Source organism: Carassius gibelio, chromosome B3 (genome assembly GCF_023724105.1).
Source record: "Carassius gibelio isolate Cgi1373 ecotype wild population from Czech Republic chromosome B3, carGib1.2-hapl.c, whole genome shotgun sequence".
Lineage (NCBI taxonomy): Eukaryota > Metazoa > Chordata > Actinopteri > Cypriniformes > Cyprinidae > Carassius > Carassius gibelio.
In genome coordinates, this window is record NC_068398.1 from 41,984,047 (window position 1) to 42,000,176 (window position 16,130).

Genomic DNA, 16,130 nt, shown 5'->3' on the forward strand with positions numbered 1-16,130 from the left:
CTCTGGGATCCGCTTTCAAAAAATTGTGGTTTCACCTTCCGAAAACACTGGATCTGTGTGGATGACATTCCTATCCGATAAAAAAAAAAAAAAATTGTGCCTCTTCACAGAAACGTGTGGACGGGGCCTAAGAGACGTTGATTCTTAAACCATTGTTTTTGTATAGGAATAGCTTAACAGGTGTTACAGGTCAAAAACTTATTGTGGACCTGTGGATTTCAAATCGGAATAAAGCCTGGCGTATTTGTGAAAATATACTGTTTAAACAAAGTAAAAGAGGCTCTATTTAAAATGTTTCATGGTAGGGGTGTCGCGATATAACTGTGATATTCAAAGTAACGATTATTGATAGTGTTAATTTAGTGTGTGACAATATACCGGTATTGGCAACAACCCCAATATTTAAAATGAACCGTTCTCTTATGATAACCCCACATGTAAATACTCCAGCGCCACAACCTGGTTGAGCTCCCAGGCGGCAGTATTGTGCCTTAACGCTGACACCTGTCACACAAGAAGACGACGCAGCCACTCTGAGGAGAGTCGAGTTCATCAGAGTAAATTGCCCTTATTTTGCTAGTCCTAGACTGGGAAATGTTATATTAACCTGTTAACAGCGGTTTTCTGTGTTCATACATTTAAGTAAAGGGTGATTATTTAATCAGTACCACATTTTCGTTACTCGTTTTTGTATTTGTAATCATGTGCGTAGTCACACTTTATTTCGTTGTTCAAAACTATTAACAGTTACTTGATTAAAACTGATCTTGAAAAACTGAGCAAACACATTACTACATTAAACTTGTAAAATGTTAAGTTGATCGCAGTGCCATGCACTTAATGCCTCATATGCAGTCATTCTTCAATAAGGTTCATTAGTTAACATATATAAATAACATAATATTGAACAATATTTCCACCGCATTTATTAATCTTAGTTCATGTTCATCTCAGCATTATGCATTATTAAAATCTCAAGTTGTGTTTGTAAACATTAAAGTACTGTGAACTAACATGAATGACTCTATATTTATTAACTTTAACAAAGATTAATAAATTGAGTAATGTATTGTTCACCGTTCATTCGTGTTAGTTAATACGTTAATGTTAACAAAACATCTTATTGTAAAGTGTTACCATTAATATTTATTCATCATACTGTTGAACTTGGCAGTATTTTCTCTCTTATTTCATAGGAGCTTCAAAGATGATGGAGAAAGTCAGTCTTGTGTCCTGCATTTATCCTTGTTCGTTGGGTGAAAAAGAAAAACTCAATAAACAAAGTAAAAAAAATGTGACTATCTTTTTCCCCCCACAAGGTTTCTATAGATATCACAGTATCGAGGCCACAATAATCGTGATATAAAAAAAAATAAAATATCTTGACAGCCCTATTTCATGGTACATGTGGCTAAAGTGTGTTAGAGATCTGGATCTTGATTATCCCTGCGATTCGTTTGCTCAATGGAAAAGGAGTATATATTACCCATGTATATTGTAATTTTTTTGTAATTGTATGCAATTTAATTTTTTTTTTTTTTTTGGGTGGATGTGCAAAATGTAATGAAAAAGAAAACGTATTACATTCAAGTTAAAGAATTTTGATACGAATGTGTTGAAATGAATGTGATAACTTTTCTTGTACATTTTTATTATTTTGGAAAAATTTTACATATAAGGTCAGGATCCAATCCAAATTTCATACATTTTCTTCAGGAGACTTTAGGACTAATGCACCAGTTTGGTGAACATTAATAAAAAAGCATACAAGGCTTGTAATGCATTTTTTTTTTTTTTTTTTTTGGAGTATACAGTTGTTGATTACTGAATAAATGGTCTGCATACTTTTGTGCATTACTGTTGTAAATTTTGTTCTGGACAATTTTAAGAAAAGAAGAAGAATTCTCGGTCTGCGCAGCGCTGCATGAAGTTGAGCACACCTATTCATTTTGCAGTTGATAGTGTCGCCATAGAAATGCACAATCCTCTCGTAATTAGGCTAGCTTAATTTATGACATGTCTAGAACGCAGCATTCAGCTGGGCTGCGTTCAGCCCCAACAAAACGTTGCACAAGGTTTTTTAAACAGAAACGGTGATGCGTTGAACACACTGTTCTGATGACGCAAGAGTTGCAACTATGGCAGCTGAGAAGGCCATTATTTGTGTTCTTTGTGAAGAATTTTCGGAGCCATCTATTTAGCCTCACATACTGACTTTATTTGTAGTTCATACGGTTTTAATACCCAGTATTTTCTTTCTCATTTTTAGGAAAAGCATAATTACCATTGTTTATTTCTATACCAAATGTCATTCACTTGCAATGAAGCTAAAAATATAAACAACTACATCATTATGTTGATATGCTATATTTTTACAATAAAACTTATGACAAACATGTCTTCTAATATCCTCAGTTGTTACGTATACTGAGCTGCAACGAACACATTTGTACATTATTTTCCTTGAAGCCATTGTGCGAGTTCACTTTAATTCCGCGTGCTTTGTATACATGTTGCTGCTGATTGGACTGCAGTTCTGACACACCCACCAAACAAGAGAAAAAACTCATCTCAAACCCCGTTGCACACCGTTTCCAGGAAACATGACGTTCAACCCGGAAACCGTAGCAAAACGTTGCGCACCGTTTTGAACTTGAACATGCCCCTGGTCTAACCCCAATCAAACACACCTGCACAAGCTAATCAAGACATTTCAGATTACTAGAAAGCTACAGGCAGGTGAGTTTGATCAGGGTTGGAACTGAACTGTTTTCCTTGGATCTTTAAAACCCCATTTTACAGAGGTTGATTTTGCAGCAACACTTATTCGTTTTAGTTTTGTGCGCTTTGCTGTCTGTTTATCCTGACGCATCAATTCAGTGCATTTTCCAGCAGAGATCGCAGGCTGGGACGATGACGGCTCGAGTGTGTTTCTCGTTGACTGCTGTTTTTTTGTGTCTGTTCGGATACTTGAGCATAACTCATGCTATTCAAAGACGAACCACAGGTGAAAAGATGTTAATTTCATTACAGAACCTGAAAAAATGCAGAAATTAGTGACCCTCAGACTTTGAAAGTAATCAACGGTTTATGAATGAGTAGTAGGATTTAAAACCCTTTTGATTTGAAGCAGACAAATATGTATAATGTTTGTATTTTGGTTTGAGACCCATTGCGCAAACCCCAGATTTACAAATCCTGAAACCGCACTCCCTGGCCTCCCCTAATGATCCTTTTGAATTCTCTAGTGGACGGTTTCTGTCCGGCGAGGCTGACGGTCGTGCCGTCCCATCGAGGGTGTTCCTCTGATGAAGACTGCCCTGGAGGGCACAAATGCTGTCGATTTGACTGTGGGCCTGTTTGCGTGCTGCCCGTTTTCAGTGAGTTTCAGTTAATAATGCATGTTAAGGCTAAAAAAAACCCCACATACACGTAACGCACTGAATTCAATGTAAGTTCTAAGCAGAGACTTTGCCTTTTTGTTGTCGTCCCCTAAAGTCAGCTTGAATTCATCCCTTAGGATGGTTTTAAGGACAGGATGGCTTTACAAAATAAAGAATACTTCGAACAGTGGTTCCAGTCCTGGGGACCCCCTGTCCTGCACACTTTGCATGTCCAACCCCCCCTATTTAAAATGCCTGATTGTGATCATCAGCTTGTCAGGAGTGCGATCCATGAACTTGACTAACAAGTTGATGATCTCGATCAGGTGTGTTAAATAAGGGAGACATGCAAAATGTGCAGAGCAAAGGGCTAGAATTGAGAACCACTGTCTTGGAATATATTCATTCTGTAGGTAAAATTGCTATTCATGCTTTGAAGGTTTTGTTGTATGATTTGAGGATCCCTGGTCCATAAGCACAAACTAAAGCTGACTATCTGTGTTCACGCAGTGAAGCCGGGTCAGTGTCCCATACCGGAAATGATTCCACTGTGTGCTAAAAGCTGTTTCCATGATGGCCAGTGTCCTGACACACAGAAATGTTGCCCAACCACCGGTGGCTTTGCATGCAGTGAACCACGTGGTCAGGAAAGAGGTCAGGCAAGTTGTCAAGGAAGCGGCTCTGGACAGGGAAGCGGTTATGGCCAGGGCGCCGGAGCGGGACAGGGTAGCGGCATTGGTTTGGGACAGGGAAGCGGTTATGGCCAGGGAAGCGGTTATGGCCAGGGTGCAGGAGCGGGACAGGGAAGCGGCATTGGTTCAGGACAGGGAAGCGGTTATGGCCAGGGAAGTGGCCAGGGAAGCGGTTATGGCCAGGGTGCAGGAGCGGGACAGGGAAGCGGTTATGGCCAGGGAAGCGGTTATGGCCAGGGCGCCGGAGCGGGACAGGGTAGCGGCATTGGTTTGGGACAGGGAAGCGGTTATGGCCAGGGAAGTGGCCAGGGAAGCGGTTATGGCCAGGGCGCCGGAGCGGGACAGGGAAGCGGCATTGGTTCGGGACAGGGAAGCGGTTATGGCCAGGGCGCCGGAGCGGGACAGGGAAGCGGTTATGGCCAGGGCGCCGGAGCGGGACAGGGAAGCGGTTATGGCCAGGGCGCCGGAGCGGGACAGGGAAGCGGTTATGGCCAGGGAAGTGGCCAGGGAAGCGGTTATGGCCAGGGTGCAGGAGCGGGACAGGGAAGCGGTTATGGCCAGGGCGCCGGAGCGGGACAGGGAAGCGGAGCTGGTCAGGGAAGTGGCCAGGGAAGCGGTTATGGCCAGGGCGCCGGAGCGGGACAGGGAAGCGGTTATGGCCAGGGAAGTGGCCAGGGAAGCGGTTATGGTCAGGGCGCCGGAGCGGGACAGGGAAGCGGTTATGGCCAGGGCGCCGGAGCGGGACAGGGAAGCGGAGCTGGTCAGGGAAGTGGCCAGGGAAGCGGTTATGGCCAGGGCGCCGGAGCGGGACAGGGAAGCGGTTATGGCCAGGGCGCCGGAGCGGGACAGGGAAGCGGTTATGGCCAGGGCGCCGGAGCGGGACAGGGAAGCGGCGCTGGACAGGGAAGTGGCCAGGGCGCTGGAGCTGGTCAGGGAAGCGGGGCTGGTCAGGGCGCTGGAGCTGGTCAGGGAAGCGGGGCTGGTCAGGGCGCTGGAGCTGGTCAGGGAAGCGGGGCTGGACAGGGTGCTGGAGCTGGTCTTGGAGCTGGACAGGGAAGCGGAGCTGGACAGGGAAGCGGTCAGGGCGCTGGAGCTGGACAGGGAAGCGGTCAGGGCGCTGGAGCTGGACAGGGAAGCGGTCAGGGCGCTGGAGCTGGACAGGGAAGCGGTCAGGGCGCTGGAGCTGGACAGGGAAGCGGAGCTGGACAGGGAAGTGGAGCTGGACAGGGAAGTGGTCAGGGCGCTGGAGCTGGACAGGGAAGCGGAGCTGGACAGGGAAGTGGTCAGGGCGCTGGAGCTGGACAGGGAAGCGGAGCTGGACAGGGAAGTGGTCAGGGCGCTGGAGCTGGACAGGGAAGCGGAGCTGGACAGGGAAGTGGTCAGGGCGCTGGAGCTGGTCAGGGAAGCGGAGCTGGACAGGGAAGTGGCCAGGCAAGCGGAGCTGGACAGGGAAGCGGAGCTGGACAGGGAAGTGGCCAGGGCGCTGGAGCTGGTCAGGGAAGCGGGGCTGGTCAGGGCGCTGGAGCTGGTCAGGGAAGCGGGGCTGGTCAGGGCGCTGGAGCTGGTCAGGGAAGCGGGGCTGGACAGGGAAGCGGTCAGGGCGCTGGAGCTGGACAGGGAAGCGGAGCTGGACAGGGAAGCGGAGCTGGACAGGGAAGCGGAGCTGGACAGGGAAGCGGCCAGGGCGCTGGAGCTGGACAGGGAAGCGGAGCTGGACAGGGAAGCGGCCAGGGCGCTGGAGCTGGACAGGGAAGCGGAGCTGGACAGGGAAGCGGCCAGGGCGCTGGAGCTGGACAGGGAAGCGGAGCTGGACAGGGCGCTGGAGCTGGTCAGGGCGCTGGAACTGGTCACGGAAGTGGACAGGGAAGCGGAGCAGGTCAGGGCGCTGGAGCTGGCCAGGGAAGCGGAGCTGGTCAGGGCGCTGGAGCTGTTCAGGGAAGTGGACAGGGAAGCGGAGCTGGACAGGGAAGTGGACAGGGAAGCGGGGCTGGTCAGGGCGCTGGAGCTGGTCAGGGCGCTGGGGCTGGTCAGGGAAGCGGAGCTGGTCAGGGAAGCGGAGCTGGACAGGGAAGTGGTCAGGGTAGTGGAGCTGGACAGGGAAGTGGTCAGGGTACTGGAGCTGGTCAGGGAAGCGGAGCTGGTCATGGAGCTGGACAGGGCACTGGAGCTGGACAGGGAAGCGGAGCTGGACAGGGAAGTGGTCAGGGTAGTGGAGCTGGACAGGGAAGTGGTCAGGGTACTGGAGCTGGTCAGGGAAGCGGAGCTGGTCATGGAGCTGGACAGGGCACTGGAGCTGGACAGGGAAGCGGAGCTGGACAGGGAAGCGGCCAGGGCGCTGGAGCTGGACAGGGAAGCGGCCAGGGCGCTGGAGCTGGACAGGGAAGCGGAGCTGGACAGGGAAGCGGTCAGGGCGCTGGAGCTGGACAGGGAAGCGGAGCTGGACAGGGAAGCGGCCATGGAAGCGGAGCTGGACAGGGAAGCGGCCATGGAAGTGGAGCTGGACAGGGAAGCGGCCATGGAAGAGGAGCTGGTCAATGCGCAGGAGCTGGTGAGGGCGCTGCTCAGGGAAGCGGCCAGGGCGCAGGACATGGCAGCGGTGCTGGACAGGGATGCGGCCGAGGGAATTGTCATGGATGTGGCCAAGGTCAATGTTGTGGTCAGGGACATGTTAATGGTAATTTAGCATAATATTTTCTGGAGATCTTTTCCACTCCTTCATTCAAATGGCATGTTTTCCCTTTTTGCTCATGTGGTTTAGAATTTCTGTCTCTACCACCTCAAATTAAAAAAAAAATAAAATTGCTTGATTTGAAAAGTTTGTTTGGTGTCATTTGCCTGTTTTCTCATAACCGCTTTCTGGCATCAGTGCTGTAAGTTCCTCTCCCTGAGTACTGGACAATTAGGTTTTATTTTTTTGACTCCAATTTAAACTTTTTGTATTAAACTTTATTCTTGGCAAAGCTGAATAGTCTGTAGCCATTACTCCAGTCAGAATTCATTATATTATGCCGATTTGGTGCTCTAGAAACATTTCATGAATGCTGAAAACTGTTTGGGTGCAAGCAATACTTCCATAAGCTCTTGTGATTCTTCTAAGGCAATATGTTAAAGACAGCATGTTTCTAAGGCTACGTCCACATGAAACCGGAAAGATGGCGTGTTCAGCTTTATCCACTCTGGGATCCGCTTTCAAAAAATTGTGGTTTCACCTTCCGAAAACACTGGATCTGTGTGGATGACATTCCTATCCGATAAAAAAAAAAAAATTGTGCCTCTTCACAGAAACGTGTGGACGGGGCCTAAGAGACGTTGATTCTTAAACCATTGTTTTTGTATAGGAATAGCTTAACAGGTGTTACAGGTCAAAAACTTATTGTGGACCTGTGGATTTCAAATCGGAATAAAGCCTGGCGTATTTGTGAAAATATACTGTTTAAACAAAGTAAAAGAGGCTCTATTTAAAATGTTTCATGGTAGGGGTGTCGCGATATAACTGTGATATTCAAAGTAACGATTATTGATAGTGTTAATTTAGTGTGTGACAATATACCGGTATTGGCAACAACCCCAATATTTAAAATGAACCGTTCTCTTATGATAACCCCACATGTAAATACTCCAGCGCCACAACCTGGTTGAGCTCCCAGGCGGCAGTATTGTGCCTTAACGCTGACACCTGTCACACAAGAAGACGACGCAGCCACTCTGAGGAGAGTCGAGTTCATCAGAGTAAATTGCCCTTATTTTGCTAGTCCTAGACTGGGAAATGTTATATTAACCTGTTAACAGCGGTTTTCTGTGTTCATACATTTAAGTAAAGGGTGATTATTTAATCAGTACCACATTTTCGTTACTCGTTTTTGTATTTGTAATCATGTGCGTAGTCACACTTTATTTCGTTGTTCAAAACTATTAACAGTTACTTGATTAAAACTGATCTTGAAAAACTGAGCAAACACATTACTACATTAAACTTGTAAAATGTTAAGTTGATCGCAGTGCCATGCACTTAATGCCTCATATGCAGTCATTCTTCAATAAGGTTCATTAGTTAACATATATAAATAACATAATATTGAACAATATTTCCACCGCATTTATTAATCTTAGTTCATGTTAATCTCAGCATTATGCATTATTAAAATCTCAAGTTGTGTTTGTAAACATTAAAGTACTGTGAACTAACATGAATGACTCTATATTTATTAACTTTAACAAAGATTAATAAATTGAGTAATGTATTGTTCACCGTTCATTCGTGTTAGTTAATACGTTAATGTTAACAAAACATCTTATTGTAAAGTGTTACCATTAATATTTATTCATCATACTGTTGAACTTGGCAGTATTTTCTCTCTTATTTCATAGGAGCTTCAAAGATGATGGAGAAAGTCAGTCTTGTGTCCTGCATTTATCCTTGTTCGTTGGGTGAAAAAGAAAAACTCAATAAACAAAGTAAAAAAAATGTGACTATCTTTTTCCCCCCACAAGGTTTCTATAGATATCACAGTATCGAGGCCACAATAATCGTGATATAAAAAAAAATAAAATATCTTGACAGCCCTATTTCATGGTACATGTGGCTAAAGTGTGTTAGAGATCTGGATCTTGATTATCCCTGCGATTCGTTTGCTCAATGGAAAAGGAGTATATATTACCCATGTATATTGTAATTTTTTTGTAATTGTATGCAATTTAATTTTTTTTTTTTTTTGGGGTGGATGTGCAAAATGTAATGAAAAAGAAAACGTATTACATTCAAGTTAAAGAATTTTGATACGAATGTGTTGAAATGAATGTGATAACTTTTCTTGTACATTTTTATTATTTTGGAAAAATTTTACATATAAGGTCAGGATCCAATCCAAATTTCATACATTTTCTTCAGGAGACTTTAGGACTAATGCACCAGTTTGGTGAACATTAATAAAAAAGCATACAAGGCTTGTAATGCATTTTTTTTTGTTTTTTTGGAGTATACAGTTGTTGATTACTGAATAAATGGTCTGCATACTTTTGTGCATTACTGTTGTAAATTTTGTTCTGAACAATTTTAAGAAAAGAAGAAGAATTCTCGGTCTGCGCAGCGCTGCATGAAGTTGAGCACACCTATTCATTTTGCAGTTGATAGTGTCGCCATAGAAATGCACAATCCTCTCGTAATTAGGCTAGCTTAATTTATGACATGTCTAGAACGCAGCATTCAGCTGGGCTGCGTTCAGCCCCAACAAAACGTTGCACAAGGTTTTTTAAACAGAAACGGTGATGCGTTGAACACACTGTTCTGATGACGCAAGAGTTGCAACTATGGCAGCTGAGAAGGCCATTATTTGTGTTCTTTGTGAAGAATTTTCGGAGCCATCTATTTAGCCTCACATACTGACTTTATTTGTAGTTCATACGGTTTTAATACCCTGTATTTTCTTTCTCATTTTTAGGAAAAGCATAATTACCATTGTTTATTTCTATACCAAATGTCATTCACTTGCAATGAAGCTAAAAATATAAACAACTACATCATTATGTTGATATGCTATATTTTTACAATAAAACTTATGACAAACATGTCTTCTAATATCCTCAGTTGTTACGTATACCGAGCTGCAACGAACACATTTGTACATTATTTTCCTTGAAGCCATTGTGCGAGTTCACTTTAATTCCGCGTGCTTTGTATACATGTTGCTGCTGATTGGACTGCAGTTCTGACACACCCACCAAACAAGAGAAAAAACTCATCTCAAACCCCGTTGCACACCGTTTCCAGGAAACATGACGTTCAACCCGGAAACCGTAGCAAAACGTTGCGCACCGTTTTGAACTTGAACATGCCCCTGGTCTAACCCCAATCAAACACACCTGCACAAGCTAATCAAGACATTTCAGATTACTAGAAAGCTACAGGCAGGTGAGTTTGATCAGGGTTGGAACTGAACTGTTTTCCTTGGATCTTTAAAACCCCATTTTACAGAGGTTGATTTTGCAGCAACACTTATTCGTTTTAGTTTTGTGCGCTTTGCTGTCTGTTTATCCTGACGCATCAATTCAGTGCATTTTCCAGCAGAGATCGCAGGCTGGGACGATGACGGCTCGAGTGTGTTTCTCGTTGACTGCTGTTTTTTTGTGTCTGTTCGGATACTTGAGCATAACTCATGCTATTCAAAGACGAACCACAGGTGAAAAGATGTTAATTTCATTACAGAACCTGAAAAAATGCAGAAATTAGTGACCCTCAGACTTTGAAAGTAATCAACGGTTTATGAATGAGTAGTAGGATTTAAAACCCTTTTGATTTGAAGCAGACAAATATGTATAATGTTTGTATTTTGGTTTGAGACCCATTGCGCAAACCCCAGATTTACAAATCCTGAAACCGCACTCCCTGGCCTCCCCTAATGATCCTTTTGAATTCTCTAGTGGACGGTTTCTGTCCGGCGAGGCTGACGGTCGTGCCGTCCCATCGAGGGTGTTCCTCTGATGAAGACTGCCCTGGAGGGCACAAATGCTGTCGATTTGACTGTGGGCCTGTTTGCGTGCTGCCCGTTTTCAGTGAGTTTCAGTTAATAATGCATGTTAAGGCTAAAAAAAACCCCACATACACGTAACGCACTGAATTCAATGTAAGTTCTAAGCAGAGACTTTGCCTTTTTGTTGTCGTCCCCTAAAGTCAGCTTGAATTCATCCCTTAGGATGGTTTTAAGGACAGGATGGCTTTACAAAATAAAGAATACTTCGAACAGTGGTTCCAGTCCTGGGGACCCCCTGTCCTGCACACTTTGCATGTCCAACCCCCCCTATTTAAAATGCCTGATTGTGATCATCAGCTTGTCAGGAGTGCGATCCATGAACTTGACTAACAAGTTGATGATCTCGATCAGGTGTGTTAAATAAGGGAGACATGCAAAATGTGCAGAGCAAAGGGCTAGAATTGAGAACCACTGTCTTGGAATATATTCATTCTGTAGGTAAAATTGCTATTCATGCTTTGAAGGTTTTGTTGTATGATTTGAGGATCCCTGGTCCATAAGCACAAACTAAAGCTGACTATCTGTGTTCACGCAGTGAAGCCGGGTCAGTGTCCCATACCGGAAATGATTCCACTGTGTGCTAAAAGCTGTTTCCATGATGGCCAGTGTCCTGACACACAGAAATGTTGCCCAACCACCGGTGGCTTTGCATGCAGTGAACCACGTGGTCAGGAAAGAGGTCAGGCAAGTTGTCAAGGAAGCGGCTCTGGTCAGGGCGCCGGACAGGGAAGCGGTTATGGCCAGGGCGCCGGAGCGGGACAGGGTAGCGGCATTGGTTTGGGACAGGGAAGCGGTTATGGCCAGGGAAGCGGTTATGGCCAGGGTGCCGGAGCGGGACAGGGAAGCGGCATTGGTTCAGGACAGGGAAGCGGTTATGGCCAGGGAAGTGGCCAGGGAAGCGGTTATGGCCAGGGTGCAGGAGCGGGACAGGGAAGCGGTTATGGCCAGGGAAGCGGTTATGGCCAGGGCGCCGGAGCGGGACAGGGTAGCGGCATTGGTTTGGGACAGGGAAGCGGTTATGGCCAGGGAAGTGGCCAGGGAAGCGGTTATGGCCAGGGCGCCGGAGCGGGACAGGGAAGCGGCATTGGTTCGGGACAGGGAAGCGGTTATGGCCAGGGCGCCGGAGCGGGACAGGGAAGCGGTTATGGCCAGGGCGCCGGAGCGGGACAGGGAAGCGGTTATGGCCAGGGCGCCGGAGCGGGACAGGGAAGCGGTTATGGCCAGGGAAGTGGCCAGGGAAGCGGTTATGGCCAGGGTGCAGGAGCGGGACAGGGAAGCGGTTATGGCCAGGGCGCCGGAGCGGGACAGGGAAGCGGAGCTGGTCAGGGAAGTGGTCAGGGAAGTGGCCAGGGAAGCGGTTATGGCCAGGGCGCCGGAGCGGGACAGGGAAGCGGTTATGGCCAGGGAAGTGGCCAGGGAAGCGGTTATGGCCAGGGTGCAGGAGCGGGACAGGGAAGCGGTTATGGTCAGGGCGCCGGAGCGGGACAGGGAAGCGGTTATGGCCAGGGCGCCGGAGCGGGACAGGGAAGCGGAGCTGGTCAGGGAAGTGGCCAGGGAAGCGGTTATGGCCAGGGCGCCGGAGCGGGACAGGGAAGCGGTTATGGCCAGGGCGCCGGAGCGGGACAGGGAAGCGGCGCTGGACAGGGAAGTGGAGCTGGACAGGGAAGTGGCCAGGGCGCTGGAGCTGGTCAGGGAAGCGGGGCTGGTCAGGGCGCTGGAGCTGGTCAGGGAAGCGGGGCTGGTCAGGGCGCTGGAGCTGGTCAGGGAAGCGGGGCTGGACAGGGTGCTGGAGCTGGTCTTGGAGCTGGACAGGGAAGCGGAGCTGGACAGGGAAGCGGTCAGGGCGCTGGAGCTGGACAGGGAAGCGGTCAGGGCGCTGGAGCTGGACAGGGAAGCGGTCAGGGCGCTGGAGCTGGACAGGGAAGCGGAGCTGGACAGGGAAGTGGAGCTGGACAGGGAAGTGGTCAGGGCGCTGGAGCTGGACAGGGAAGCGGAGCTGGACAGGGAAGTGGAGCTGGACAGGGAAGTGGTCAGGGCGCTGGAGCTGGACAGGGAAGCGGAGCTGGACAGGGAAGTGGTCAGGGCGCTGGAGCTGGACAGGGAAGCGGAGCTGGACAGGGAAGTGGTCAGGGCGCTGGAGCTGGACAGGGAAGCGGAGCTGGACAGGGAAGTGGTCAGGGCGCTGGAGCTGGTCAGGGAAGCGGAGCTGGACAGGGAAGTGGCCAGGCAAGCGGAGCTGGACAGGGAAGCGGAGCTGGACAGGGAAGTGGCCAGGGCGCTGGAGCTGGTCAGGGAAGCGGGGCTGGTCAGGGCGCTGGAGCTGGTCAGGGAAGCGGGGCTGGTCAGGGCGCTGGAGCTGGTCAGGGAAGCGGGGCTGGACAGGGAAGCGGTCAGGGCGCTGGAGCTGGACAGGGAAGCGGAGCTGGACAGGGAAGCGGAGCTGGACAGGGAAGCGGAGCTGGACAGGGAAGCGGCCAGGGCGCTGGAGCTGGACAGGGAAGCGGAGCTGGACAGGGAAGCGGCCAGGGCGCTGGAGCTGGACAGGGAAGCGGAGCTGGACAGGGAAGCGGCCAGGGCGCTGGAGCTGGACAGGGAAGCGGAGCTGGACAGGGCGCTGGAGCTGGTCAGGGCGCTGGAACTGGTCACGGAAGTGGACAGGGAAGCGGAGCAGGTCAGGGCGCTGGAGCTGGCCAGGGAAGCGGAGCTGGTCAGGGCGCTGGAGCTGTTCAGGGAAGTGGACAGGGAAGCGGAGCTGGACAGGGAAGTGGTCAGGGAAGCGGGGCTGGTCAGGGCGCTGGGGCTGGTCAGGGAAGCGGAGCTGGTCAGGGAAGCGGAGCTGGACAGGGCGCTGGAGCTGGTCATGGAGCTGGACAGGGCACTGGAGCTGGTCATGGAGCTGGACAGGGCACTGGAGCTGGACAGGGAAGCGGAGCTGGACAGGGAAGTGGTCAGGGTACTGGAGCTGGACAGGGAAGTGGTCAGGGTACTGGAGCTGGTCAGGGAAGCGGAGCTGGACAGGGAAGTGGCCAGGCAAGCGGAGCTGGACAGGGAAGTGGCCACGGCGCTGGAGCTGGTCAGGGAAGCGGGGCTGGTCAGGGCGCTGGAGCTGGTCAGGGAAGCGGGGCTGGTCAGGGCGCTGGAGCTGGTCAGGGAAGCGGGGCTGGACAGGGAAGTGGCCACGGCGCTGGAGCTGGTCAGGGAAGTGGGGCTGGTCAGGGCGCTGGAGCTGGTCAGGGAAGCGGGGCTGGTCAGGGCGCTGGAGCTGGTCAGGGAAGCGGGGCTGGACAGGGAAGCGGTCAGGGCGCTGGAGCTGGACAGGGAAGCGGAGCTGGACAGGGAAGCGGCCAGGGCGCTGGAGCTGGACAGGGAAGCAGCCAGGGCGCTGGAGCTGGACAGGGAAGCGGAGCTGGACAGGGAAGCGGTCAGGGCGCTGGAGCTGGACAGGGAAGCGGAGCTGGACAGGGAAGCGGCCATGGAAGCGGAGCTGGACAGGGAAGCGGCCATGGAAGCGGAGCTGGACAGGGAAGCGGCCATGGAAGAGGAGCTGGTCAATGCGCAGGAGCTGGTGAGGGCGCTGCTCAGGGAAGCGGCCAGGGCGCAGGACATGGCAGCGGTGCTGGACAGGGATGCGGCCGAGGGAATTGTCATGGATGTGGCCAAGGTCAATGTTGTGGTCAGGGACATGTTAATGGTAATTTAGCATAATATTTTCTGGAGATCTTTTCCACTCCTTCATTCAAATGGCATGTTTTCCCTTTTTGCTCATGTGGTTTAGAATTTCTGTCTCTACCACCTCAAATTAAAAAAAAAATAAAATTGCTTGATTTGAAAAGTTTGTTTGGTGTCATTTGCCTGTTTTCTCATAACCGCTTTCTGGCATCAGTGCTGTAAGTTCCTCTCCCTGAGTACTGGACAATTAGGTTTTATTTTTTTGACTCCAATTTAAACTTTTTGTATTAAACTTTATTCTTGGCAAAGCTGAATAGTCTGTAGCCATTACTCCAGTCAGAATTCATTATATTATGCCGATTTGGTGCTCTAGAAACATTTCATGAATGCTGAAAACTGTTTGGGTGCAAGCAATACTTCCATAAGCTCTTGTGATTCTTCTAAGGCAATATGTTAAAGACAGCATGTTTCTAAGGCTACGTCCACATGAAACCGGAAAGATGGCGTGTTCAGCTTTATCCACTCTGGGATCCGCTTTCAAAAAATTGTGGTTTCACCTTCCGAAAACACTGGATCTGTGTGGATGACATTCCTATCCGATAAAAAAAAAAAAATTGTGCCTCTTCACAGAAACGTGTGGACGGGGCCTAAGAGACGTTGATTCTTAAACCATTGTTTTTGTATAGGAATAGCTTAACAGGTGTTACAGGTCAAAAACTTATTGTGGACCTGTGGATTTCAAATCGGAATAAAGCCTGGCGTATTTGTGAAAATATACTGTTTAAACAAAGTAAAAGAGGCTCTATTTAAAATGTTTCATGGTAGGGGTGTCGCGATATAACTGTGATATTCAAAGTAACGATTATTGATAGTGTTAATTTAGTGTGTGACAATATACCGGTATTGGCAACAACCCCAATATTTAAAATGAACCGTTCTCTTATGATAACCCCACATGTAAATACTCCAGCGCCACAACCTGGTTGAGCTCCCAGGCGGCAGTATTGTGCCTTAACGCTGACACCTGTCACACAAGAAGACGACGCAGCCACTCTGAGGAGAGTCGAGTTCATCAGAGTAAATTGCCCTTATTTTGCTAGTCCTAGACTGGGAAATCTTATATTAACCTGTTAACAGCGGTTTTCTGTGTTCATACATTTAAGTAAAGGGTGATTATTTAATCAGTACCACATTTTCGTTACTCGTTTTTGTATTTGTAATCATGTGCGTAGTCACACTTTATTTCGTTGTTCAAAACTATTAACAGTTACTTGATTAAAACTGATCTTGAAAAACTGAGCAAACACATTACTACATTAAACTTGTAAAATGTTAAGTTGATCGCAGTGCCATGCACTTAATGCCTCATATGCAGTCATTCTTCAATAAGGTTCATTAGTTAACATATATAAATAACATAATATTGAACAATATTTCCACCGCATTTATTAATCTTAGTTCATGTTAATCTCAGCATTATGCATTATTAAAATCTCAAGTTGTGTTTGTAAACATTAAAGTACTGTGAACTAACATGAATGACTCTATATTTATTAACTTTAACAAAGATTAATAAATTGAGTAATGTATTGTTCACCGTTCATTCGTGTTAGTTAATACGTTAATGTTAACAAAACATCTTATTGTAAAGTGTTACCATTAATATTTATTCATCATACTGTTGAACTTGGCAGTATTTTCTCTCTTATTTCATAGGAGCTTCAAAGATGATGGAGAAAGTCAGTCTTGTGTCCTGCATTTATCCTTGTTCGTTGGGTGAAAAAGAAAAACTCAATAAACAAAGTAAAAAAAATGTGACTATCTTTTTCCCCCCACAAGGTTTCTATAGATATCACAGT

The 16,130-nt window shown here is 48.0% G+C and overlaps 2 protein-coding genes across 2 annotated transcripts in view; both read left to right on the plus strand.

Moving 5' to 3' along the window:
* Positions 1-16,130, plus strand: part of LOC127952699 (myosin-7B-like) — a 78,434-nt gene that overhangs the window by 31,579 nt on the left and 30,725 nt on the right. Inside the window, exon 6 of the mRNA XM_052551368.1 lies at positions 13,274-13,366. Coding sequence (XP_052407328.1) covers positions 13,274-13,366 — 93 coding nt within the window. The remainder of the gene's footprint in view (positions 1-13,273; positions 13,367-16,130) is intronic.
* LOC127952704 (fibroin heavy chain-like) lies at positions 2,744-6,893 on the plus strand. The gene is made up of 3 exons (XM_052551396.1): positions 2,744-3,007; positions 3,249-3,380; positions 3,894-6,893. The coding sequence occupies exons 1-3, from the start codon at positions 2,914-2,916 to the stop codon at positions 6,761-6,763; spliced, it is 3,096 nt and encodes a 1,031-aa protein (XP_052407356.1). The 5' UTR covers positions 2,744-2,913; the 3' UTR covers positions 6,764-6,893.

Coding starts and splice junctions, on each gene's coding strand:
- LOC127952704 (XM_052551396.1), top strand. CDS start 2,914: ATGACGGCTCGAGTGTGTTTCTCGTTGACTGCTGTTTTTTTGTGTCTG. Junction 3,008..3,248: donor TATTCAAAGACGAACCACAG/GTGAAAAGATGT, acceptor TGAATTCTCTAG/TGGACGGTTTCTGTCCGGCG. Junction 3,381..3,893: donor TTGCGTGCTGCCCGTTTTCA/GTGAGTTTCAGT, acceptor GTGTTCACGCAG/TGAAGCCGGGTCAGTGTCCC.